General features: G+C 50.5%; 2 protein-coding genes across 6 annotated transcripts in view; one reads left to right on the top strand and one right to left on the bottom strand.

Moving 5' to 3' along the window:
• The window catches only part of Myh10 (myosin heavy chain 10), a 134907-nt gene extending 113604 nt beyond the window's left edge, over positions 1-21303 (top strand). For all 4 annotated transcript variants that reach the window (XM_041664023.1, XM_041664021.1, XM_041664022.1 and 1 more), the window contains 13 exons: positions 895-999; positions 1862-2014; positions 2384-2632; positions 3131-3343; positions 5153-5365; positions 8809-8970; positions 14406-14534; positions 15786-15874; positions 16519-16642; positions 16718-16926; positions 17873-17981; positions 18871-19043; positions 19639-21303. In XM_041664023.1, the coding sequence (XP_041519957.1) occupies positions 895-999; positions 1862-2014; positions 2384-2632; positions 3131-3343; positions 5153-5365; positions 8809-8970; positions 14406-14534; positions 15786-15874; positions 16519-16642; positions 16718-16926; positions 17873-17981; positions 18871-19043; positions 19639-19783 (2073 nt within the window). In that variant the 3' untranslated portion in view covers positions 19784-21303. The remainder of the gene's footprint in view (positions 1-894; positions 1000-1861; positions 2015-2383; positions 2633-3130; positions 3344-5152; positions 5366-8808; positions 8971-14405; positions 14535-15785; positions 15875-16518; positions 16643-16717; positions 16927-17872; positions 17982-18870; positions 19044-19638) is intronic.
• A 5391-nt stretch (positions 21304-26694) lies between these two features.
• Ndel1 (nudE neurodevelopment protein 1 like 1) overlaps positions 26695-27109 on the bottom strand; it is a 32802-nt gene continuing 32387 nt past the window's right edge. For both annotated transcript variants that reach the window (XM_041665656.1, XM_041665655.1), the window contains one exon: positions 26695-26968. In XM_041665656.1, the coding sequence (XP_041521590.1) occupies positions 26961-26968 (8 nt within the window). In that variant the 3' untranslated portion in view covers positions 26695-26960. The remainder of the gene's footprint in view (positions 26969-27109) is intronic.

The following is a 27109-nucleotide window of genomic DNA, read 5'->3' as shown; positions in this document are numbered from 1 at the left end:
GCAGGAAACAAATGAGGACACTCTTCTGAGCCCCTCCAATTCCTCCTGTATCCATGGCGCTCAAAACAATAAAATAAAAAGACATCTTAAACCACGGGGACTTTTTTTTCTCTTCTTAGAAAATATTTTTAAGCTGTTTTTTGTTTTTAATGAGTGTTTTGTCCACACATGTATGTGCAACACTTGTGTGCCTTATGCCCACCAAGGCCAGAAGAGGGCACTGGCTCCCCTAGGACTGGAGTTACAGACCACTGGGAGCCACCATGTGGGTACTGGGAACTGAACCCAGATCTTCTGGGAGGCATCTCTCCTGCCCCTTTTGGAGACATCTTTCATTGAGGAAAGGGGGGAACACCACATTATTCCTGAAGTCTGACCATCAACAACTCTATTTTCATTCTGAATATATGCCTTAGCTCTAAGAGCTGAAGGAATTTTTGGCTGATTACTAGTGTGCTTATTTCCTTTGGAGTCCCTTGAATAAAATTTCAAGTTCTGTAAGAATGTAAATTAGATGTGCCTAATGTCGATTAACACAGAAGAACACGCCTGCTGACCCAAAGAGGCGCTTCACACAGCAGGAGCGGTGACTTCCAGCAGATGTAGCTTCGTTATTTGTCTGTTTGTGGTGAAAGTAAACACAGACAGGGGCATGGCATTGAAGCACCCCTGCCCGTTCAGAGGGAGGCCACAGTGAGGGGGCTGTGGAGCAGGTTTTAGCACGACTCCAGGTGGTAAGCATTCCTTGAGTGTGCGAGTTAAAGTTCTCGTACATGAGCGCACACACACACATACACACAGAAGCAACACACATGTGCACACGCATACACTGTGTTCTCTAGGACATTTTTTATTCTCACTGTGGAAGCAAATTTCATCCTTACCTCCTTGCAGAATGAGCTGGATAATGTCTCGACCCTTCTGGAAGAAGCCGAGAAGAAAGGTATTAAATTTGCTAAGGATGCAGCTGGTCTCGAGTCTCAACTACAGGACACACAGGTATGCTGGGGGAGCAAGGGACGGAGTGGGTATATGTGCTGGATTTTGAAACATAGAACTTTTGGCCGATTGATAGGATGAGAATAAAATAAAGCTTTGAAGTTCTGTCAGAATGTTCCCTGTGTGCCCAGAATGTGGCTCATTGCATTTCTGAGGTGGAGCAGCTGATGAGACAAACATGGTCAGGTGAGGGGCTCAGGATGGGGGTAAAAGTCTCGGGTAGAGAGCAGAAGAATTAAGCTGTTAGGGACAAGTTCAGCACCCAGTGCAGACCCTTTGGCAAGGCACAGCCTCGTCAGGGAGACCAGAGGAGGCAACAGCCCTATAATGCCACTAAAAATGCTCAAGTCTAAAAGCAGCAAAGGTGTGCTCGCATTTATTTACATTTGGGGGAAGCAGTCAAGCTCAAAATAGAAAAGAAAAATGATAGCGGGGTGGCCGGGACTGATCAGAAAGAAATGCCTGCCAAATGCTGGGGCTGGGGCAGGGGAGAACAAAAAAAGGGGACCACAGCAGGGATGTGTGGAAGGCAGTGGTGTCACCTGGGCCTGGGCGAGAGCTGGCTCCGAGCGAGGTTTGTGTTATAGACGGTTACAAAATGGTCTTGCCTGTTCATTGGTGTCACTAGGCATTTCTTGTCCACAGAGGAACTTTCTTTTTATGACATAATTGTCAAGAGAGGTTTATTTTAGTTTTGTCATTTTTCTGGTGGGGCTTGAGCCAGGGTTGATGATGGGCTAACCTATGCTCACTCTTACACAGGAACTCCAGGGTTGATGATGGGCTAACCTGCACTCACTCTTACATACACAGGAGCTCCAGGGTTGATGATGGGCTAACCTGTGCTCACTCTTACACACAGGAGCTCCTTCAGGAGGAGACTCGCCAGAAACTGAACCTAAGCAGTCGGATCCGGCAGCTGGAGGAGGAGAAGAGCAGCCTTCAGGAGCAGCAGGAGGAGGAAGAGGAGGCAAGGAAGAACCTGGAAAAGCAACTGCTGGCCCTGCAGTCCCAGGTGCGTGTCCCAGGAGCAGTGGTGGCCTAGATGTGTGCAGGGAGCCGCAGCTGGCAGGCCATGTGGGATTCTGTCACTGCATCTGGGGCAGTTAATGAGGCTGCGCTAAACTAAGCTCGCTGATGTGTTTTTTCTTTGACCCAGCCAAACGCTGATGTCCTCTTCCTAACGCCGTAACGTTTAAAGACAGAATCGTCATTTCTGTGAGGTTTCTGTTCAACCGCCATCTTACTGCTGAGCCAAGGGCTCCTACTCCAGCCTCCACTTCTCAGTGCTGGGTTATAATACTGAAAATGAGGGGTTTTATTCTTGAAATGCAAATTCAGATGAATTCTTATGCTGACTCTTTTTTCCTTACCCAAAACCTAGTTGGCTGACACCAAGAAGAAAGTGGACGATGACCTGGGGACAATTGAGAGTCTGGAAGAAGCCAAAAAGAAGTTACTGAAGGATGTGGAGGCACTGAGCCAGCGGCTTGAGGAGAAGGTGCTAGCGTACGACAAGCTGGAGAAGACTAAGAACCGGCTGCAGCAGGAACTCGACGACCTGACGGTGGACCTGGACCACCAGCGCCAGATCGTCTCCAACTTGGAGAAGAAACAGAAGAAGTTTGATCAGGTGAAGGCTGCACCCGTGTCACAGGCCCCTGAGACCCCACGTCCTGAGGAAGCTTTAGCTCTGGTTTTGGTCTAAGACAATCTTTTCCTATATAAAAGCAATACATACTGATACAGCATTGAGAAAACATAAAAAGGAAAGTATGAGAGGCCCATGGATCCTGCACCATGCATGAGAGAGAATAGCCCCCATGCAGAGTTCTTGGCATGAGCACTGTGTCAGGCTTGGGAGTGTCTCCCCTGGGAACATGTGTCTATATGATACGCTGTGGACAGCACCCAGGTGTCAACCCGAAATTCATTCATGTTTCACATAAACCCATACTTCTGGCCTGTACACTCTGTGCTTTGACTGTGGCCTATTACATGAGGACATTGTCGGCGTTCAGAAAGCTTTGCAAGTCCGTGTGGGGATGGTCAGCCTGTGGTGGTCTTAGGGTGAGCAAGCCTGCACCATGAGTGAGGGGCGTTCTCACTGTGCCCATCTGTTCTCGCACAGCTGTTGGCCGAGGAAAAGAGCATCTCTGCTCGCTATGCAGAAGAGCGGGACCGGGCTGAAGCTGAGGCCAGAGAGAAAGAAACTAAAGCACTCTCCCTGGCGCGAGCCCTTGAAGAAGCCTTAGAGGCCAAGGAGGAAGTCGAGAGGCAAAATAAGCAGCTCCGAGCAGACATGGAAGACCTGATGAGCTCCAAAGACGATGTGGGGAAGAATGTAAGTTGTCCGTGGCTGCGCGGCAGGAAGGACCTGGGGACACAGGCCCATAGCAAAGCCGACGTGAGCTTTGTCCTGTAGGCAGATAGGGGCCAATCTCTTTCCATCATCTGGGTTAAGGCACATGGAATTCTTCTCTTCTTTTTAAATCTATTTATTTTACGTATGAGTATATTGTCTACACATATGTCTCTGGTGCCCTTGAGGGCAGAAGAGGGCATTGGATCCCTTGGGACTAGAATTACAGGTGTTGTGAGCTGCCGTGTGGGCTGGGAATTGAACCCAGGGGCTCTGGAAGAACAGTGTTCCTTACAGCTGAGACCATCTCTCCAGCTCCCAGATGTGGAATTCTTGCCGCAGCCCTTAGAAGTTTATCCTTGCCCTGCCCCGCCCTGCTCCAGTCCATCCTGGCAGAGGCATCTCTCAAGAAGGGGATCTCTTTATGCCGGGCTGTGGTGGCGCACGCCTTTAATCCCAGCACTCGGGAGGCGGAGGCAGGCGGATCTCTGTGAGTTCGAGGCCAGCCTGGTCTACAAGAGCTAGTTCCAGGACAGGAACCAAAAGCTACAGAGAAACCCTGTCTCGAAAAATCCAAAAAAAAAAAAAAAAAAGAAGGGGATCTCACATCTGCGTCACCAGTGGTTATCAAACCCAAACACTGCAAGGTCCCCCGGGTCGGAGGTTTGTGGGAGCTAAAGCTCATGCCGCTCTCACCTGGCCTTCCCCGTGAGGCCTGAGTGCTTCCTGGAGGGTGTCGACAGCTGTCAGGTTTACAGTCTAGAAAGTTCTATGTGTTCTCGCATGTGTGCCTTCCCCAGGAGTCCCCATGCTTGTTCTTGCCTCCCTCAGTACCAGAGTGGCAGCGTCACAGAGTGAGGTCCCAGCCTGGCTCTTCTCCCAGCTTCCATTCTTAATCTGGAAAGGGAGCCCCGTGCTCCATAGCCATCTTGATGTGCGCTTTGTAGTCTTGCCTGCTTTGTTGGCTTTGAAAGGTGGGAGGCCCACTGTAAAGAGCAGGTGTCATCTGCGTGGGGCGTGGGCCATATGACCATGCAGTGGGTGATGGAAAACCGCCCTCGTCCTGCTGGGCCTTCTGCATAGAGCAGAAGAGGCTGGGTCAGGAAGAGGCTAGCCAGGGCAGACACACCCTATAAAAGTGGAGGGAAAATGCGGTAGTGGTTCTGTAGTCATTGTCTTTGCTATAACCAATTCTCACACGCTCTTGTGGGTTTTGCAACTGTTGGGTTACCAAGTGCTACTCCCTAATTCTTCTCTGCTCGCCTCTGAAAGCTAACATGACCATGGCCCCCAAAGGGAATGTGTGAGAGCACTTAGGTCAGCTTCAGGAGGCTGGGCAGGGCAGCTGGGTCAGGAGGTGGAGCACTCAGTACAGTGCCAGAAAGACTCAGGTCTGTGGAGGACACTGTTGAGAGGAGAATCGGGCCTTGCTTCGACAAACCCCCTCCATCACAGGGTTGCTCATGAGCCTTCAGCGTGAGTGATCTCTTCTGAGGCTCTTATAGCCTCAACAGCAGGCAGGCGCCTCACCCCCCCCCCTCAGTCGGCTGACCCGCGCTTTAACCTCACACAGCAGGCAGGCGCCCTGGCCCCCCAGTACGCCAACCCGCCCCTTAGCTTCACACAGCAGGCAGGCGCCCCGGCACCCAGTACGCCGACCTGCGCTTTAGCCTCAGAGCCCTGTCACTCTCATGGGACGTTCTAGTGTGAACACACTGCAGTTTAAATCCCGTGTCTGAAGAGAAGAGCAGCCTCTGCGCACCAGTGCGCACCAATGCTTCTGTGCCGTAGGTCCACGAGCTTGAAAAGTCCAAGCGGGCGCTGGAGCAACAGGTGGAGGAAATGAGGACCCAGCTGGAGGAACTGGAGGACGAGCTCCAGGCTACTGAGGATGCCAAACTGCGCCTGGAGGTCAACATGCAGGCCATGAAGGCCCAGTTTGAGAGGGACCTGCAGACCAGAGATGAGCAGAATGAGGAAAAGAAGCGGCTGCTGCTGAAACAGGTGGGTTGCAGGGGCGTGGCCTTCAGAGCCCGCCTTGTGCTCTGATGCTGATGGCAGTCAGCCCTGTAGTTCACTCTGGGAAGCATTAGCTGGAGAAAGCGCTGGCTGTTGAAAGACACGACTGTCGCTGGTTTAGATCTTCTCTCTCCAGTGGCACTGCTGCTTGGCTAGGCTGTCACAGGGAAGCCGCAGGGCGCTCAGGTGTAGGGAGAGGGAGGGAGGGAACTGCCTAGCAGAGAGGTCCCGTGGCCTCCTTAAATCACACCCCACCCCCAACCCCCAGAAGGCTGAAATCAAGCCCCCTACCTACCCTACCTACCACTGAGCGACACCCCAGCCCTTAAAGGGTTCTTTATGAGGGAAAGAAAAGGGGTGATACTTAATTTTTTAAACTTATAAAGAATCTTAGGATTTTTAAATTTTATAAAGAACTATATGTGTATGTACATATATATGTATTTATGTGAGTGTACATGTATATGAGTGTGTATATATGTGTGTATATATTTGAAAAGTTTACTTTGAAACAAATTTTGGATACTTCAAGTGTCATTTGGAATTCATGGGAACAAGTAGTCTTAATTTATATTTAATTTTATTTTACTGATTTTGTTTCATTAATATCAACTTGATTGGTTCTTTATTGTTGGGTAAGTTACACAAACCTGGTGAGTTAAGGCCACATTTCTAGTGCCCTGCTTCTGTGAGCAGTGAGAGCCGGTGGCCCAGGCATCATCTGGTGGCCTGGGCTGTGCTGGAGCAGCTGCTCACATGCCCTCACCTGCCCAGCATGGGCGGGGGCCTCACCACCTGTCGTCAGCCTGGCTGAAGGCTGTTTGAGTGTCCTGTGGAGACAACTGTCCCAAGAGTGAAAGGCCCCAGAAAGCAGCAAGCGCTGCACCTTACAGTGTAGACAGAAGTTGCTGTCCCACCCGGTCCCTCTGCCTTTCAATCCCAAATAACACACAGAGACTTACACTAATTATAAACTCTTTGTCCTATTAGCTCAGGCTTATTATTAACCAACCTCTTATAACTTAAATTAGCCCATAATTCTTATCTATGTTTAGTCATGTGGCTTGTTACCTTTTCCTAGTGAGGCTCTGCCTTTCCTCCTCCCAGAATCCTCCTAGTCTGGTCACACCACCTATACTTCCTGTCTGGCTACTGACCCATCAGTATGATTTATTAAACCAGTATGAGTGACAAAGCTTTACATTCTCCCTCAGCATCACAGCCTCATCCCTCCATCCTGTTCTCCAGAAGTAAGTCCCCAGTCCAGCCCACACACAGGACTTCAGGCTCTAACTCTGAAGACAATCATGCGAGAATCGGTAGACATATTTGAAACCACACTTGAGAAAGTTCAGGGCAGTTACTATACTTAAGGAGTCTCTTGTTACCCTGGACTCAGCAAGCCCGGATCTGAAGCTGTGGTCACATGGGTGGTGAGAACCTCTCATCCTAGTGGAAGCTGTCCTGCCCCTTCCCCAACCTTATCTTCTGCAGAAGCAGGTGCAGCAGAAGCCTCCATCTCCCCTTAGAGAAGACCCGTTTCTTGTGTCACCCAGAGAGCACTCCCTTCCCACAATGGTACAATGCTTCCATTGCAGTGCCTTGCTGGTCACTTCCCAGTTCATGACAAGTGATTGCTCAGAATCCCCACTGCAAGATCACCCCAGTCACTGGCTGTCCCGGGTACTCCTGAATGAACAGGGAAGCAGGACAGATCGGGAAGCTCATGGCACAGCCCCAGGAACTCACAAGCTGACCAAGCTCCCATCTCAATGGGGTATTTTCAGTTCATTGTGGCGATGTAGCCATTAGAGCTGGATTGAAATGACAAAGAGCGTTTTTCCTCCACCTCACACAGAGTATGGGTAACTAGTACTGGCCTACTCCTGTGGTGCCGCTGATTTGAGAAAGCCCCAGAATGAGTAAGTGCAGGGAGGTTGCCCCCCAACTCATGTTTATCTTGTATCCATCATCTGTGTGTCCCACAGCTCCTCATTCTCCCTCGCCTGCTGCTCAGCTGCCAGCCTCCCTCTTTGCTGGTGTTCAGATGGGGTTTCAGCCTGTGTCTGAGGCCCAAAACCTGAGTGAGCCCACCTTTGGAGCCTGAATGTCAGCACTGAGCAGGCCTAGCTTCCCTAGACCCAGCTCCAGGCATGCTGGTCTGTCGTCTGACCACTGGCCCGCTGTCCTGTGCCCTCTGTCCTCTGCCCTGTGCCCTCTGTCCTCTGCCCGCTGCCCTGTGCCTTCTGTCCTGTGCCCTCTGTCCTCTGCCCGCTGCCCTGTGCCCTCTTGTTCTCTGCCCGCTGCCCTGTGCCCTCTGTCCTCTGCCCGCTGCCCTGTGCCTTCTGTCCTGTGCCCTCTGTTCTCTGCCCGCTGCCCTGTGCCCTCTGTTCTCTGCCCGCTGTCCTGTGCCCTCTGTCCTCTGCCCGCTGCCCTGTGCCTTCTGCCCTGTGCCCTCTGTCCTCTGCCCGCTGCCCTGTGCCCTCTGTCCTGTGCCCTCTGTCCTCTGCTGTCCTGTGCCCTCTGTCCTCTGCCCGCTGCCCTGTGCCTTCTGTCCTGTGCCCTCTGTTCTCTGCCCGCTGCCCTGTGCCCTCTGTCCTCTGCCCGCTGCCCTGTGCCCTCTGTCCTCTGCCCGCTGCCCTGTGCCTTCTGTCCTGTGCCCTCTGTCCTCTGCCCGCTGCCCTGTGCCTTCTGTCCTGTGCCCTCTGTCCTCTGCCCGCTGCCCTGTGCCCTCTGTCCTCTGCCCGCTGCCCTGTGCCCTCTGTCCTGTGCCCTCTGTCCTCTGCCCGGTGCCCTCTGTCCTCTGCCCGCTGTCCTGTGCCCTCTGTCCTCTGCCCGCTGCCCTGTGCCCTCTGTCCTCTGCCCGCTGCCCTGTGCCTTCTGTCCTGTGCCCTCTGTCCTCTGCCCGCTGCCCTGTGCCCTCTGTCCTCTGCCCGCTGCCCTGTGCCCTCTGTCCTCTGCCCGCTGCCCTGTGCCCTCTGTCCTCTGCCCGCTGCCCTGTGCCCTCTGTCCTCTGCCCGCTGTCCTGTGCCCTCTGTCCTCTGCCCGCTGCCCTGTGCCTTCTGTCCTCTGCCCGCTGCCCTGTGCCCTCTGTCCTGTGCCCTCTGTCCTCTGCCCGCTGCCCTGTGCCCTCTGTCCTCTGCCCTCTGTCCTCTGCCCGCTGCCCTGTGCCCTCCCTCTGTGCGCCTATCCCATTTGTTTAATTGAGTCATCGAAACTGTGGGCCTGAGGTCTTCCTTCTTGGGTCTCTGGGTGCCCCCCAGTAGGCATGGCCTCTACCTTGTGGTGGTTTCCAAGACCTTCTGAAGCACATTCATCCATTAGTAATACAAAGGGACTGCTCAGTGACAGGGACCTCTGCAGAATGACAAGCCCCCTGGCCAAAGTAGCCAGAGCTCAGTGTAATGTAAGCCAACACTGTCCTTCAGGTTCGAGAACTCGAGGCAGAGCTGGAGGATGAGCGGAAACAGCGGGCGCTTGCTGTGGCTGCAAAGAAGAAGATGGAGATAGACCTGAAGGACCTGGAGGCTCAGATTGAGGCTGCAAACAAAGCCCGTGATGAAGTCATCAAGCAGCTTCGCAAACTTCAGGTAAGAGTGGCAGGCTCGGCCTCGTGGACCAGTGTCACGTGGCCTTAGGAGAACCAAGCATGTGCTTTTTACACAAGATGAAGCCGTGAAGCTGGGAGAGACAGTGCAAGCACCCAGCCGTCACACTGAGCTGCTGGCCCCTTGGTTATTGGATTTGCTTTTGAGGTGGAACTGGGGGTGGTCGTCAGGAGGAACATCTTTGCTAGAATTTGGTCCTGTGTCCCTAAACACCTTCAGTACTCTTCCACCCAGCCACATCCCCAAAAGGAAGTGGTGTGGCTTTCCTCCTTCAGTGCTGTGATGTCATCCTTTCAGGCCACGCCAGTCACCACTCTGGTATCCAGATGACACAGTTCGTGGCCACAATGAGAAAGGTTATTCGTGATACCAAGTCAGTGCAGGGTGGCCCTCTCTTCCATGGCTGGGGATAGGCACTGCCAGGGAAGGGTGTGAACTGTGACCACAAGGTCAGGAAAATCTCCTTTAACTTGTAATTCCACGTCTTGAACATGCATTCAACAACTGTCTCGGCCAAAGCCTTTGTAAATGTCAGTGAGCCACTAGCCACTGCCTGGCAGGGCTGTGTGTAGACGGCGGCAGGAAAGCAACCGACGGCCAGATACTGACCAGACAGACCACAGACAGACCAGACAGACCACAGACAAAGCCTCTGTGGACAGCAGGTCAGTGGGTAGTGGTTTTGCTTTCCTGTACTTTCATAAAGCTGGGGACATGACTGAAGTTATAAGGGCACTCACTGCCCTTGCCCAGGACCCACCCAGGTTTGGGTCTCAGCACGCAGCCACATGGTGGCTCATGTGAACTATACTATAGTTCACGGGAACCTGTTGCCCTCTTCTGGCCTCCATGGGTATTGCATACATGTTGTACACACAGGCAAAAAACACACATTTTTTGTTTTGTTTTTCAAGACAGGGCTGCTTCACTGTGTAACAGCCCTGGCTGCTTTGGAACCGACTCTGTAGACCCAGGCTTGGCTTAGACTCACAGAGATTGACTAACTCTGCCTCCCGAGTGCTGGGATTAGAGGCGTATGCCACCACCATCCAGCTTTAAAGTTTAATTTTATTTTGACTTGATAATTACAAAAATATTGTTCATTACCAAAAAAATACTGAATTTATTTATTGACAGTTGTTTATTGAGATATACTCACACACCACAGAGCCTGTTTCCTTTGGTCTGGGGCACTGAGGTGTGTGTTTGTCCTGGGTTATGGAGGCCCAGCACAAATTACAGTCCTCCTACTAATTGCCTTTGCCGCCTCCTCACTCCCCATCTCTGCCACAGCAGTGCAAATGTGTCTGATCAGCCTCTCGGTCAGTTCATAGAAAGGATTCCTGTATAACATGGGCTTTGTGCCTGCCTCTTCTTGTAATGCCTTTCGAGGCTTTCCACGTTGTAGCATGAATAAGCACCTTGTGACTTTACTGCTGAGTAGCCCCGCTACACCGCTGTGTGAATGAAGCAGGGATGTTCATCCATTCGAAACTGGGCACTAGGCAGTTTCTACTCTTTGGCTGTCAAGAATTTCACTAATATGAATAGTGAATATAATAATAATAGAATATTTTTCCGTTGTGCTAAGACACCGTGATCAAAAGAACTTACAGAGTAATGCATTAATTCCGGCCTCACAGTTCCAGAGGGTTAGGAGCATGGCTGCGGACACAGGATCCACAACCAAAGGGGGGGAGAGGGAGAGAGAGAGAGAGAGAGAGAGAGAGAGAGCGAGAGCGCTAACTGGAAATGGTGTGGGTGTGGGCTTTTGAAAGGCCTCAAAGACCACAACTGTTGCCCTTCTCAACAGTCCCACCAACCAGGGACTAAATACTTGAATATGGGAGCCTCTGGGACCATTCTAGCTCAAACCGCCACCACACCCCCATCCATTTGTGTGGCTATGTGTTCTCAATTTTTCTGATTTTTTTTCTTTCACCTGAGTGCCAGATAATACAATATCTGTATTTAACTTTTGGTTTTTGTCTGTTTTAGAGATAGGGTCTCACTGTGTAGGCCTGGCTGGCCTTAAACTCAGATCTGCCTGCTTCTGCCTCCTGACTGCTGGGATTAAAGGTATGCGTCACCCGCCAGCCTCAGGATACATTTTAGGGTTTTAAGATTGAAGGATTGGGGTACGAAATGGTACATCACTGTGGGTTTGTGGGTTCATGTGTGCGTGTGCACATGGATACCGAGCTATCTGTCATGTACTGCCAGCATCTTCCTCGGTCACATGCCACTTTAGCTTTTTCAGTGCCCTCACTGAACCTAGTGCTCAGAGTCCCAGCTTGACGATCTGGCAGCAGGCCACAGAGATCCTCCTGTCTCTGCTCAGTCGGGTTTGTGGGGGCTGAGACCTAAGCCTGAATCATAGGTTTGTGCAGCAACCACTGTAACCGCAGTTACCCCTCCAGCCTCTCGTGTGCCTTTGCTTTGCATCTTCTTACTAATGGTGTTGACGATCTTGTGTGCACACTGCTTTCACATTTAAAAACAGACGTCATTTGATCCTGCCTGTGTATCTTTTCAGCTGCACTGTAACAATTTAGTTGAAGCAAGCACTCCAATTTTGTATATGCTCTGGCTATAATTTTTAAAGGCTCTAACTATGGTTTCGATTTTTTCTGCGTGTGCATAATGGGAGGGGCTCTGTCACTGCACATTTGTGACTGAGAAGACTTTGAGAAGCCAGCTCACATGGATTCTACCTGCCACCGTGCCAGGGGATGCTGTCTGTAGCACAGGCATTTTTTATTTGGGGGCTCAGGGTACAGTATAGCCCAGTTGGTAAAGTTCCATGTATGAGCTCAGTGTTGATGCATGGCTGAATCTCAGCGCTTGGGAGGTGGAGGCAAGATCAGAAGTTAAAGGTCAGCCTCAGCTGCGTAGCAAGTGTGAGGCAAGCCTGGTTGGCTTGGAGACCTGTTTCAGAAAGAGAAAAACAAACTTTTAATTTTTGGTAGAGTCTTGCGGCGGACTTCTCGACCAGTGAGAAAGAACCACCACCACACGAGGATTCTTCTCAGATCACACTTTATTGGAGTGCCCTTGGTTGAGAGAGAACATGAAGCGAAGGGGCAGGAAATGAGGGGCAGGAAACGAGAAAGAAAGCGAGAGGGGCCCGAGACCCCTAAGGCAGCTGCTTATATCTGGAAATGGCACACGGGTAACCCTGTGATTGGCTGCCACCAACAGCTGACACCAGACTGCATCGGGATAGGCCCAGGGACCCTTATCCACCGCGCATGCGGGAAGCGGGGGACACGCAGCTCTCAAAGGCTTAGCCAAATATGGAGTTGTTTATTTCCAACAAGACAGGATGTCGGCGCCATCTTGTAATGGCGATCCTGTCCAGCTCACTACAGAGTCTGGTTTTCCTTCCCCTTTGTGTTTACTCAGTACACCACCAGCTCGGAGGCTGAGTTAGTTCTCGGCTGCTTCTAGGGGTCTTAAGCTTCCGGCTCAGGTTTGGCCCATTTTGCACCTAAAGCCATAGCTTCATTTTCTAGGTAGGCGTATCCAATTGTCCTGACCCCATCTGTAGACTGTGCTCCCCCACTGGATCATCTTGGCACACTCGTGTGTCTATTTCTGGGCTTTCAGTCCTGCCATGGACCTGTATGGCTGCCCTGTATTCCTGCCTCACTGTTTTTGGTTACTATAGCTTGCACTGCATTTTGAAATTGGGAAGTAGGGCTGGTAAAGGTTCATTCGTTTTCGTGATTGGTTTTTGTGAGCAATTCAGCTCGGATGGGCAAGTATTCTGGCACTCGAGAGCTACAGCTCTGATAGAAAGGTATTCTGGGCCAGGCATGGTAGCGCATGCCTTTAATCCCCACACTCAGGAGGCAGAGGCAGGTGGTTCTCAGTGAGTTCAGGATAGCCAGAACTGCTACACAGAGAAACCCTGCCTTGAAGAAAAAAATAAGAAAAAAAAACCTGAAAATATATTCTGGTAACCGGGCCAGGACTAGCACAGGTCACAGTAAGCACAGCGGTTTACAGCCCTGCTCTAGGGAAAGGCTTCCCAATATAACAGCTCTGCTCTGGCAGAAGAGGGCTTCCCCAGAGTTGTTACAACTCCGCTAGGGGAAAGTTTCCCCAGCAAAAGTGTTACAGTCCTGTTTGGCTCAGCTCCAAGCCTGTGAAAAGTTGTTACTTCTCTCTGGAAAAAGGAGGTCTCACCCAAACCTCATTCAAGAGGTTTATTGGGAGGGAAGAATCCAGGAGAGCGGCTGCCTCTGCCAGGGTGGAAACGGAACAGGTGCAGGGCTTACATAGGGCTTCTTAGGGGCGGAGTTTTTCCAGGGAGATTTCCAGGATGGTCAGATTTCAGTTACTTGAGCTCAGATTGGCTAGATCTTGTGCTCAAGGATTGGTTGGTTTTCTGCTTAGTTGACCAGGGGCAGAGTTGGCTTTGGTTTCAGGGCCAGGCTATATTTCTTTGGCTGGCCCATTTTCCCTACAGTTTTGGCTATTCTGGCTGGATTCCTTGCAATTCTATATGAATTTTAGGATTGGCTTATATCTCTAAGCAAACAAAAAGAAGAAAAAGGGCAAGAGGCAATCAAACTTCTAAGTGGTTGGATGTAGCTCAATTTGCTGCATCAATTTAATTCCTCTGGTCATGAGCTCCTTGCTATGTATATGCATCTTGTCTGACGTCTTACAGTCTTTGTATGTGTTCTAGGTGTCCTTTAGGTTTATGTTGAATGCAGCTTCTGTGTATTCACCGGTATCTATCAGTCTAGCTGTGATGGCTTTTTTAGTAGAGCCCTTAAGATTTCCTAAGTGAAGATCATGCCATAACCCACTAGGTTTATTCCTTTCTTCCCTGTTTGTCATCTTTCTTGTGGAATCAGCTGGGCTGACTTTCCCTTCAGGTTGAGCAGACGCCTGTGAGACTGGGCTCCCTACTTGCTGGTCTCTCAGATTAAAGCCTTTCTCCTCATTGCATGCTGACTACTTTATAATGGAAAGATCAGGTGTGACTTCTGCAAATGCTGAGGTGACGTGGTTTTATATTGATGCGTTTGTGCTTGTCACACAGCAGGTGACCCCTGGTTGTGGTGTAGATTCCGTGTTTGCGTGTTACCAGCATGTTTGCGCCTATATTCTCGCAGGCTAACAGGCTGTGGTCTCGCGGTACCTTCGTTATGTCTGTATACTTTTTACGATGAAACAATACTGAGGCCGGGCGGTGGTGGCGCACGGCTTTAATCCCAGCACTCGGGAGGCAGAGGCAGGCGGATCTCTGTGAGTTCGAGGCCAGCCTGGTCTACAAGAGCTAGTTCCAGGACAGGAACCAAAAGCTACGGAGAAACCCTGTCTCGAAAAATAAAAAAAAATAAAATAAAAAAAAACAATACTGAGAAGGAAATACTCCAGATCGACTTTGTATTTAACCCCAGGCACAGATGAAGGATTACCAGCGTGAACTAGAAGAAGCTCGCGCATCTAGAGATGAGATTTTCGCTCAATCCAAAGAGAGTGAAAAGAGACTGAAGAGCCTGGAAGCAGAAATCCTTCAGCTGCAGGAGGTATGTTGTCTGTCGTCCATGTGCTCAGGAAATGCTTGTCCTTAGACTCTCTGAGATTGTGCGTTTTGTCACCTTCATAGTGAGGTTTCCATTCAGCACAAATGCTAGCACCCTGTTGCTTGTGTGTATTCCTCTGCTGGCTAAAGGCGGGATGGCTGATTAGTAACCGGTCCACAGCCTTCTAGAATCGCTCCTCCCCCCGTGAGAAAGGAGAGCTTGTTATTAGACATAAGCTTTGAGTTAGCCCAACCCAGAGAAGTGCTGTTCTGCTACAGTAAGAGACATGCACTTCATTCAGTTCCCGAGTGGAACATCTGTCTTTTCCTAAGGTGTCCACGAGGAGCATGTAGTATAGAACCCACCCATGTGATAAGGCACCCTGGAGTGTATTCATCTCTGTACATATTTTCAAATTTTCCTCAAAAGATCGTGAACCACAGTATTGGCATGACAACCGTTCGTATGAGTAAACAGTGGTACAGGTGTGCAGCAGCTGGGTGAGAGACGTCAGTCAGGGAGGAGCTGGAGAGAAAAGGAGCTCCCTAGGTGGCAGGGAACTGAAAACTGGACCAGACATGGAGCAGAGAGTGAGGTTTACCCTGCACGCCAGCTTTCACTCCTTTCATGGTTTCTCTTTTATTGTCTTCGTGTTTCTTTCCCTTCGGTAATTTTTTTCTTTCTGTGAGGTGTGATGTGCTTGCACCAAGGATGAAGGCAGGGTCTCAAGGATGCTAAGCACACATGCTCTCCCACTGAGTGGATGCCCCCTGAGCGTGGGGATCGTGTCTAATACATTCACAAGAACACAAACATCTCTCTCGGGTCCTGCTCTTACTCTGTCCCACTAGTTCTGATGCAGTGGCTTCACTGTCACTTAATTCTGTATTTTTTTAAATTTTTATTAATGGTGTCTTTAATCCATTACTTTAAAAGTGTGGCTTACATTTATTTGTTTTTTAGTTACTTTCTAGCTCAGCATACCGTGGTTAGTAGCTCCAAGGCCTAGAACACGCTGTGACTTGGTGTGGCCAGTGTCTCCTAGGGCTCAGGTTAAAGCGTGTGCTCCACAATAGGAAAGAATGGGCAGGAATGCTGGGCTGTAGCCACAGCACATAGTGGCAGTAAGGCACTCCCTGGTAACGTCCTGTGTGGAGGGTCTGGTAGCACACTGCGTCAGCACCTGTAGACCGCAGTGTGTGGGAAGCATGACGGGAGCGCAAGGAGAACTGATGATGACGTAAACTTGTTTAGGAGCTGGCGTCATCTGAGCGAGCCCGCAGACACGCAGAGCAGGAGCGAGATGAACTGGCTGATGAGATCGCCAACAGCGCCTCTGGCAAGTGAGTCTCCGGGCAGCAGGCAGAAGGGACGGGTGTCTAGGAGGCGGTGGCACTCACCGTACCCTCTCCAGCCATGGCTCTGCCCTCACAAAGGCGGGGGACAGTCGCCTGACATGTAAGCATTGAGTGGGCTTGCTCATCTGTTCCGTTTCCAGTCTAAAAGCATGACCACAGGTCTGGGTGCCTCAGGCACTGCCCATCACACACAACACACGGGTATATACACACCTGTGCCAGCCCTGGTGGTCTCAGACGCAACAGGAATCCACAAACTGCACTTCAAGGCCTCACTTTGAGGTTCATTGGCTTGGCAAGTAGCCTCCTTAGAACCTTCCTCTGGTTTTTGTTTGTTTGTTGTTAATGATCACTTCTTTCGCCCAGGTAAGTTGCTTTCTCCGTGGAGTGCTAGGACATGATGACAGATTGTGCCAGGGCTTACAGTCTCATCTAAGGTCCTGGCTGCATTCTGGAGGCAGAGGTGGCAGCAGGGAAGCCACCACAGTGGTTCAGGGGACAGTGTCAGGACCAGGAAGACAGATATGGGCAGGAAGAGAACCGGATGAGGGTGGAGCTCGTCCCTGGATCAGGGACAGACGCGGGTCACACGGTGTGCTGCTCCGCTGATGCCCCTTCCTTGTGCCTAGGTCTGCCCTGCTGGATGAGAAGCGGCGCCTGGAGGCTCGGATCGCACAGCTGGAAGAGGAGCTGGAGGAGGAGCAGAGCAACATGGAGCTGCTCAATGACCGGTTCCGCAAGACCACGCTGCAGGTGCCAAGCGGCCTGTCCCCGGGAGCAGCTGTGCTGCCTCCACACAGGCTATCTGAACCATTTCTCCTCTCCTAGGTGGACACACTGAACACAGAGCTGGCAGCAGAACGCAGCGCCGCCCAGAAAAGCGACAATGCCCGTCAACAGCTGGAACGACAGAACAAGGAGCTGAAGGCCAAGCTGCAGGAGCTAGAAGGGGCTGTCAAGTCCAAGTTCAAGGCTACTATCTCAGCCCTGGAAGCCAAGATTGGGCAGCTGGAGGAGCAGCTTGAGCAGGAAGCCAAGTAAGATGCTCTTGTAGGCCTGACTGCCTCCACTGTCTGCCGTGGACTGGCCAGGCCACTTGGTGACAAGGTCCTGTGAGCTGTGAGACAGGTGCTCAGAGGCCGGGGCTCTGCCTGGCCCCTGCGGGAAGCCATCCCATTGCCCTGTGACTTCCCAGCACCACATCGTGGGTGCTCACTTTCCAGCAGATTAGAATTGTGATGTAGCACAAAGCAGGTCCCCCCCATCTGACAGTTCCCACCACATGGTGAAAACTGGGTGTTGCACAGGACAGAATGGACGGGCAGCTACAGCACTTAGCCTGCCAGAGCTGCAGCAGCCCACAGACCCCCGCCCCCTTTGGGGGAAGCATGGGACCCAGAAATGCAGGACTTGCGTTCGAGTCCAGCACCCTCCCAACCCTGCATTCCCAGAATTGCATTCCTACTGCACTGGGCAGGAGCATCTGCAGGCATGCAGTGAGCCAGGTAAGGCTTTCACTGGCAAGCTTTAACCCCACCAGACCCAGATCCAGTTAGGAGGGAACTTTCCTGTCTGTAGGGATCTCTGTGTTAGTTGTGTGGAGCGTGGGCAGCAGTCCCAGGGAACAGGGTGGGGATTTGTTTCACTCCTGCATGGAGTGTGGAGATTGATATTCTCATTAGCTCTAACAGCTCCAGTATTACAGTCAATAGTGAATCAATTCTAAATCCAAGATAATCACTTCATAAATGAGGTTGCTTTTTTTCCTTTGAAGTGATGAACACAAGGTTAGGAGGTGCATGGTACACATGCCGTGTGCACAGAACAGACACCAAGTTCAGTGAAAGGAGAGCTTGCTTTGGCTTCTGGGAGGTCTAAAAAGGCATTCCAATATGTATCATTTCCAAAGAGAAAGAATTTCAAAACTATTTCCACATTTAAAATTAATTCCAAATCTTAAAGCCACTGTGGTAATTCTGACAGGGAGCGAGCAGCTGCCAACAAACTAGTCCGACGGACAGAGAAGAAACTGAAGGAGATCTTCATGCAGGTGGAGGATGAGCGGCGACATGCAGATCAGTACAAAGAACAGGTAGGAAACAGCCAGGTGGGATGGAGGTCATCACCCCGGGAATGCTTCAGCAAACAAGTCAGAACTGAGAAAATGTTTTCAAAAACTCTTGAGTATGGTGTCTGAACTGCCTTGTGACATCCCGTGCTCCCCCTGGTAACGATGAGGGAGGAGGCCAGCGAGGCTCTGAGGTGCGAGCCCTGGACTGGATTTTAAAGGAACATTCAGCTTCCTCCACTAAACTGCTTCACGAGCAAACAAGTTTCTCCCAGCTTCACTTCTGGGATAGAATAATAGTTCTTGGGTACAGTCAGCAGTCAGGACACTGAGTGGAGGGAAATTTGGGGATGTGTGAAGAATGTATGCCCACGTGTGCACACCCTAAAACAGATACACAGCACTCAAGTGCTCACCCATACAAGCCTGCAATCCCAGGAGAGATCAAGATCAGGTCAAGACCACCCCTTGCCCCCTTGCCTGCAGCCTGTCAGCCCCCCCAACACACACCCGCAACCCCATCTCTCCGTGCATACTGGGTGAAGGAACACCACGGAGGGCCATTGCCTTTGGCCCAGACCCTCAGCTGTACCCATGGGGCACTAACCAGTCCCTGGAGTCTAGAAGCAGAAGAGCCATTGGTGGGTTAAGAAGCAGGTGCTGCACTCTCCCAGGTGGCTGTGCTTGGGAACGGCCATGCTCCATGAGTGCTCGCCTTGTACACAGCCCATCAGTCACGTGTGGGGGTAGAAAACTAGGTTGTTTCTTGTATAAAAAGTTCCTGAGTGTAGCTTGCTCTGTAAATACTGGCTTTGCTAAGTGAAGGTGAGTGACATCACAAGATGTCACACAGAGCCATGCTGACCCTCCAGGTAGATTCATAGTCTGCCTTTCGTTCATGTACCTCCCCAAGATGGAGAAGGCCAATGCCAGAATGAAGCAGCTTAAACGCCAGCTGGAGGAAGCTGAAGAGGAAGCTACACGTGCCAACGCGTCTCGGCGTAAGCTCCAAAGGGAACTGGATGACGCCACTGAGGCCAATGAGGGTCTAAGCCGTGAGGTCAGCACTCTGAAGAACCGGCTCAGGTAAGTGTTCAGTGATGTGGTGGGCTGCAGGCTTGATCTGGGGACGCTCCTGTCAATTCCTCGGGAACCTTTGTAGTAGGGAGTGGGAGAAAGGAGAGGGCAGGCCCGCTCACTGTGAACCGGACCAGCGGAACACAGCAGTCTCTGGTCTGGCTGGCGTCATCCACAGCCTCCACTCCAGAGCTCCCAGTAGACCTGACACAGCAGCACTCCTACTGCTCTGCACGACAGTGAGGGAGCCCAAAAGCCAGCAGGAGTGAAAGGTTCACAGGCGCTGCCCAGAAAAGCCAGTGAGCCAGCGTAGGCCTCTGTGCGGTGGACAAAGGCTGCTGGTGTGGTCAGTAAACCAAGATTTGGTTTTTTAAAGGACTATAAAATATAAAAACAACGCTTCTTTTGTTTTCTGGCCTTTCAAGGATAGCTGTGGGGAGACGGAGCTTCATCTTAGTCTTCCTTACCTGTCTGTCTAAGGAGGCCTTTCTGAGACCTCCAAGGCTGTGATGCCCCAGGCTGGGGTGGAGAGAGGGTGGAAACTGAGCGTTGTTCGGGGCTGAACAACCCAAGAGCCACGTGCTCTTGTGTATTTCTCTCCCAGGCGGGGTGGCCCAATCAGTTTTTCCTCAAGCCGATCTGGCCGGCGCCAGCTGCACATTGAGGGGGCCTCGTTGGAGCTATCAGACGACGACACGGAAAGTAAGACCAGTGATGTCAATGAGACGCAGCCACCCCAATCCGAGTAGACAAAGGAGACTGGAGGTGACACAGAGGACGGGCTGGAACTCCTCAACCCAATGCTAGTCTGCTTGAGCCCTGCACTCAATGGCAAGCTCCGGGATTCCTCACAGGAAGATCAACTGTGTCTTAAGGCTTTGCGGCCTGTGCAGACTGTATCCTGCTTCAGGCTAGGTACAATGGCCCCCTTTTTATATATACACCTCCACCAGACATGCGTATTAAACAGACTGTCCATCGTTGCATCTATTTTCCATATACTCATCAAGAGACCACTTTATGACACATAAGAGGAGTTAACCCTTTTTGAAACAAATTCCAGACCCTCTGTTGCCGTCGCTGGGCCTGGGGCCCCGGTGTTGCTCATTTGCTCTGCATGCTGTTCCTGACAGGTACCTTAGTTCTGCGTCCACGTGGCCCTGACCCCTCAACCACATCCAGTCTCTTAGAACGTTTTGGACCTAACCTTCGCTTGTCTCATTTCCTTTGAGTAATGATCACTGTCTCTGTGAGCAAACTGTGAAAGGGGCTTTGGAGGCTTAGGAGGGGTGGGTTGGACTGGGGAAGCAGCATCAATTTGGCGTTATCCTGCCCATGTCCCAAGGGGTGTCCCCACCATCTCATGTGAATAGTCTTTGGCCCAGGGCTATCTGCACACAGAGAGGATGGTGGCCACAACACAGCGAAGGCACCCCAGGTGGCAGCCATCACGTGACTTCCAGGGGGTCTCCTGAAGTGTCTGGCTTGTTGGGATGAGTGAGCCACTGTGACCCTTGGGATGCTCACAGACGTCCTCACCAACCAGCCAGACCCTCCTGCTGACCTTACAAATCCAGCCACTGCTTTGAGCCCAAAACGGGAACCTTGGTTTTGTGTTGGAGGTGTGTTCCAAGTTTGCTAATGAGGGTGAAGGACCTCAAGAACAGATGCCGTCTGCCTGAATGTTGATGTCCCAGTGGGTGTGCGATCCTTCATTTTCTCCTTTTCCCTTCCTCTGGACAGTGTTACAATGAACACTTAGCATTCTGTTTTTGGTTGATAGTTGAGCAAACTGACATTACAGAAAGTGCCTTAGACACTACAGTACTAAGACAATGTTAACTATAGGATTTGCCTCTAGAACAACGCCATGTGTTAAGTTTGTGCTTCATATCATGTACCTCTCTAGTAAAGTAGTATATAGACAGACATTCAGTGACAGCAAATCAGTGTTAATGACAAATCCCGATCCTTGGCAATGTGCTTGAAAACACAGACCTTTTGGGTTAAAAGCTTTAACATCTGTTAGGAAGAATTTGTCACATGGGTTTGGAATCTTTGACCTCCCCCGTATGGACTGTACTGGCTGTTGACCACCAGACACCTGACTGCAAAGATCTTTTCTTGTACGCCCATATTTCTAGACAATGATTTTTGTAAGACAATAAATTTATTCATTATAGATATTTGCGCCTGCTCTGTTTACTTGGAGGAAAAAGCACCCGTGGAGAACAAACAGACCTCAATAAACAAGAATAATCATGTGAACACGGAATCTGTTTCCTCACCTTCTGTTCTTGTTTTACCATCTGTGACCTGACTGGAGGGGGGGGGGGGGGCGGGTTACACACACCTGATCCATGAACCAAGCCCACCATGTCTCTCAGAAACCAGCAAATGCTTGCAGCGTTTGGATGCCTGCAAGCAGGGAACAATGGAGGAGTGCCTGACCCCACCAGTGAAGACTAAGTCAGAATGCTTTTAAGGGGTTCTAGAAGTCAGGGACTGCGTGTTTTAAACAGGATGCATGCTGGAAACAGACGAGGGAGGAGTCACTGGCTCCTCACAGGCAGCCTTTCTGGTGTGGACCAACTGGGGAGCACATCAATGTCTTAGTCCCAGCACCAAGTGGACTTCAGTGTAAGCCTAGTAGGCATGCATACCCACTCAGTAAGGTGCGTTTAGGCCTCTTAAACAACATAAGGATGTAGGAATCGGTCCCAACCATGGGAGAAGAAAGGTGAACAGATTCTGTGGACCACAAAGCCGCTAAGTAGAAGGAACCACACAGATCACTGAACAGTCCCTCACTCTGCAGTTAAATGTAGTCAGAAAAGTCTCTATTGGTGTGGGTAGGTACATTGAGTGGATTCCTAGCCTGCTGGTTTGAAGGCACACTTCCATACTCCCCATGGCTGGAACTCAGCTAAGATGTCCTTCTATTGCTCTGGTTTGACTGACTGACAGCCAATGCTGCCAAGGGACAGATGTTAAATACAGAAGGAAGAACACTAGAAAGCAAGTCCTCCTCCGGGCTTGCCCCACCTCCCACATAAAAACAAACGGCTAGACATTAGACTCTGGAAGGGAGAACTGGTGGCTTCTCTTCCCCGAGTCCCAAGAGGTCTTGAGAAGAAAGCCTATGCCTCTGAATTGTATTATATCGCCTATGTGTTATGCCAAGAAGAGCAGAGATCCTTCAACCCCCGTGAGGCTGGAAATTCAATTTGACTCATTACAGCAATGTGGTCTTCATTTGTTTTCAAAGCAGGCAAATCAGTGAGTGGGCTCTATTCCAAATGACTTGATGTTATGACACCCTTTAAAGATGATATAACTGGTACAGATCCTAAAATGCCCAGATCTCATGCAGCTCAGTGGGCTTCCATTCTAACTGACTTGGTGTTATGATACCCTTAAAAGATGATATAGCCGGTACAGATCCTAAAATGCCCAGATCTCTTGCAGTGCACAGTCACTGTCAGTAGGTGGCACTTGGGATGTGTCTGTTGTTGCCTGCCTCAAGGTAATAAGGCTCAGCATCAAAATTTGCAGAATGGCTGTCAGTCACTTAGGAGAAAATTCTGGAAGTGACAGGAATGTGCTTTTCAAGAATGTCACATCAACACCACAGCACAAAGGATGATGGGACTGCTTGGGAACGCATGGAAAGGGCAGCTCTAGGTCAAGTGGACGGTTCAGAAGGCAGGCTCAGTCAAGTTCTAGGCATCCTCATGGTATCTGAGCAAGTGTGCTGGGACATGCCTTTAGCCCCAGCTAGGGATGCTAGGGCTATGGACCCAGAGAACCCATCTCAAATACACATCTGCTGGAAGACAGTCAAAGCTTTCAGTGATAGGAAAAATCTAAGTGGGGGCTGGAGAGACAGCTCACTTGTTAAAAACGCTGGCCACACTTCCAGAAGGCCCAGGTTCAATTCCCAGCACCCACATGGTGGCTCACAGCCATCTGCAACTCCACATTCACGGGTCTGACAACTGGCCTCCGAGGGCACTAGGCCTGCACACACACAGGCTGCCACACTCTTCCTGATGGTTCAGAAGACAAGGGAGCATCTTCTAACTACCAGTGGCTCGGGTTCTGCACAACACATGGCCCTCCTCCTGAGTCCAGGGCTGGGGACACCTGGGAAGCTGTGTCTGGGTGGCTACTAGGCAGATCAGAGCAGCCACGCTGTCTTCCTCTCAGCACAGGTCTCAGGCCAACATGCACAGGAAAAGAAAACTGGTGTTATTATTTTGATTTTTCTTTAATTTGGGCAACTTTAGAGGCAATTTTAAAATCTGAAGAGTAAGCCAGCAGCACGCTTTCCATCCCTTGACTTTCCTGTGTAAACTAGCTGCACTGGCGTCACTGCTGTTCGTGCTCTCCTGGTATCGGCACTGCAAGGCCACCCTGCTCTATAATGCTAAGCCACCCTAATCATCCCCTGCCACCAGACACTCATGTTTATTTTACTTTATTGAAGTTTATCCATTTCTTGGGGTACTATCCCAAAAGCAAGCTTTTATAGCTATCACACTGTCCGCCCAGATTACGACATGAAGAATATAACATAATGAAATTAGTGACTTAAAAGTACATGTCTTCCCCTCAACAGTGAAATCAATATTCGAACATTTTTTTTTCCTATCAGAAACTTGATAAACAAGTGTTTCCTAGCTCCATCCTGTAGTGCACTGAGCCTCACTGAAGTGTATCACTCAGGCCTACACTGCCAGCCTAACGTAAGTGAGCCCCGCCCTCCTTCCAGGCAGGATTCTACGTACTGCATGTTAGTGGAGATGAGAGTATGACGCCTGCTTACAGGGCTCCCGGTCAGTGGTGGGTCACATCTGCCTCAGGGAAACGCTAGCACAATTCCTGTGGGTGCAGACGGACAGCAGGACAAAGAATCATAAAACAGCACAAACCCCATCTGGTCCCCAACACAGCACTAACAAATTTGCTCTGTTTTCACATTTGCCCTTTTAAGCCAGGCACATACATAAATTTCAGGAGGCTGAGGCAAGAGGAACGCCCAGGTCCATACTAACAGTGAGTTGCGAGGCCTCCCAGTTTGGGAAGAGAACACGGATAATGGCCCCATTTCCAATCCTGGCCTTGCTCTGAGCTGTCCCTTCTGCAAACGGGGGTCTGGGAGTAGCTACCCTGTGCTCATTTATGCAGTCCCCTGGCCTCACACATTAGGTTTCAGGCTCTGAGCCAAGAAGTGGACATTTGGGGAGGCAAGATCAGCACTTGAAAAGGGAAGGCTGCCACAGACCCAGTGCAGGGATTTCCCAACCCTGATTATTCAACAATGGCTGGGCCACAAGGAAAGCAGGGACTCTGGGCAACCTTTAAAGCAGTGGTCCTCAACCTGTGGGTTGCAATCCCTCAAGGTCACAAATATCGGATATTTACATTACGATTCATAACAAGTAGCAAAATTATAGTTATGAAGTAGCAACGAAAATAATTTTAGAGTTGGGGTGACCACAATATGAGAAAGGGTCACAGCGTTAGGAAGGTTGAGAACTATTGCTTCTGGAGAGTCAAACTTAGGCCAGAAAGGACAAAGTATCCAAAGCATTCATTTCAGAGGGCGCTAAGGACGATCAGCCAGTGTTCTCATGGGGTCATGGGAAGAGGGCTCCCCAGCAGGAGCCAGGACATGTAACACATACTGCAGCCAAAGCAGCGTAGTATCCCATCCCCGTGACAACAGCAATAGACAGAGCAGTCTAGATAAACCCAAGGGTACAAAGCCTCAGAACATCTGAGAAATCAATCCCTGGGAGCCAGAGATGAGGACTTAGCTTCACCCTTGCATTCACAAAGGTCTGCTAACTGTTCAACCTCTGACCTAATCCAATCCTCCCAAAAGCAGTTTAGCAAGAAGCTGAAGGCTGTACAGACCGTCCACCACTCAGGGCAATCAGTGAGATGGTACAGACAATCTTCCACCACTTAGAGCAACTGGGAGACAGTACAGACCGTTTTCCACCATTCACACACAACCGCAGGTGCCTCTTGATGTCAGCTTATGACAAAAATCTCCAAGAATAGACTTCTTGTCATTTGTTAACAGAGTAAGTTTGAAGGCTCATCTTACTTAAACGTTTCCTGTTCACTTAGGGCTTCCATTCACCTGGGTTTTTTTGCTATTGTTTGGTTTTGTTTTTTGAGGTGGGGGTGGAGACAGGGTCTCTACATAGTTCTGACTATCCTGGGGCTAAGCACACCAGGCTGGCCTCCAATCGAACTCAGATCCACCTTCCTCCATCAGCATACTTGTAGTCTTAAGCTATGAAGCTCCCTGTGTTTGTGCTGCTGTAAGCAGGCAGCTCAGGAAACAATGCATACTGGCCCCATTTTGCAGTTTCCTCAACATGGCACCTGGAACTTTTCTCAACTGCTAACATCAACCCAAGGAAGGAAGTGTGAGAGAAGCCCATGTCCATGAAATTTCTCCAATCCCAGCACTTGTGGCACACACTGTTGTATGCAGTACAACTGGGGACGAGCTCCTGGGCCCAGGTAGGTACTCCATGCCCTGTTCTGTCCTCTCTGCTCTCCTGTGGGGTCCGGAGCACTCCCAAGCTCCCCGCGGAAATGGTGCACTACTAGAAACGTGCACGAGTAAGGCATCGCCTGTGGCCGCAGTCTTCTCATTTCACACCTGTTTGCATCACACATCCCATGTGGAAGAAGACACTGAACTGCCTTTGTATGCTCTTTTCTCATAGCACAGCAAGAACCAAATAAAGAAAACTTGGCCTTTTTTTTCTGTGAAATTTATTGTTTACACATTAAAAGAATTTTTTGGAGGGAATTATTTTCTTTTAACCACATGATGATTCTATACAGCTGCCCAGAGTAGGACACCATCGTAAGTCATTAATTAACATGCCATATGAGTCTGAATAAATAAAAGCTACAAAGCCCAAGTTATATACAAATATCTTAGGCAATAATGTTTACAAACCTATGTACAATAAAACAAATGTAAACAGTAAGTGCAGCGTGAGAATGACCAAAGGGTGCAAGGGACAAACACTTCTGGCCAGTCTGCCCCAACTGCTCGCACCAACCTGCCCCAGAATCAGGCCCCTCAACCCTTCCCAATGCAACTGGACAGACCCTTCCGAAGAGAAAACAAAATGCTCTAAGAGATGTTACTGAACTGAGGGATCGGAAAGCTGGCGAGAAGGTTGCCACCCGCTTCCTGAGTCTGAGGCACACAGAGGCTCAGCCCTGGAGTGCCTAGGTCCCAGATGCCCCTGCCTCCTGCATCTTGCTGCTTTGAGAGTAAGCCAATGTGGAATGGGCTCCTTACAGAAAGTCAGAAGGTACAGGATGGTCTGAACTGTAGGTGAGATGGGGGACACATGATTGTGAGCACTAAAGATGCTTGGCTGGGAGCTTAGAAGGGTCTTGTCAACCTGATTGAGGAGAACTTCTAGAAGATCTGCAATGTCCTAAACACAACTAAATCCTATCAGCACAGCAAAATGGGGCTATGAGGCAGATGGATGAACGGGTACTTCCACATCCAGTGATCGAGTAATACATGTATGTATCACTTGTGACCCACAAAAGTGCAATCATGTGAAACCAACGGCACTACGGCAAGAAGAGAAAATAGCCAGTATTGATATCGCGCAGAGTCCTGGGGCTGGGCAGGGCCCAGCAGCCGCCACTGCATGCAGCCTGCCCTCTGCCAGCGGTGGAGAGGCAGACAGGGGCACAGGGCTGGACCCAGGTACCGAGGGACGAGGCGTAGGTGTCCTGGGCTGCTGGAAGAGGGCAGGGGCCCCACCTGGAGACCGGGCACTCACACACTGAGAGGCAGCATACCGGGTGCTGAGGATGGCCGCGAGGAGCCCAGCCCAGGAGGGGGAGGAGCTGGATCGAAGCCGTTTACCGCCCTGTGGGGTGATCAGAACAGCAAGGGAAGAAGAGAAGAAAAAGAGGCTCATGTAAAATCACTCTACACACAGGAAATTAGCTGATTTCTGTAACTAGTTCTCTCCCCTGCCCACAGTAAAATCCTGAATCCCAAGTGGTTG

The sequence above is a fragment of the Microtus oregoni genome, unplaced genomic scaffold, assembly GCF_018167655.1.
Source record: "Microtus oregoni isolate MIOR12 unplaced genomic scaffold, Mior012 000015F_ref0000493, whole genome shotgun sequence".
NCBI classification, from domain to species: Eukaryota; Metazoa; Chordata; class Mammalia; order Rodentia; family Cricetidae; genus Microtus; species Microtus oregoni.
The sequence above is the reverse complement of the archived record's forward strand: the minus strand, read 5'-3'. Positions and strand labels throughout refer to the sequence as shown.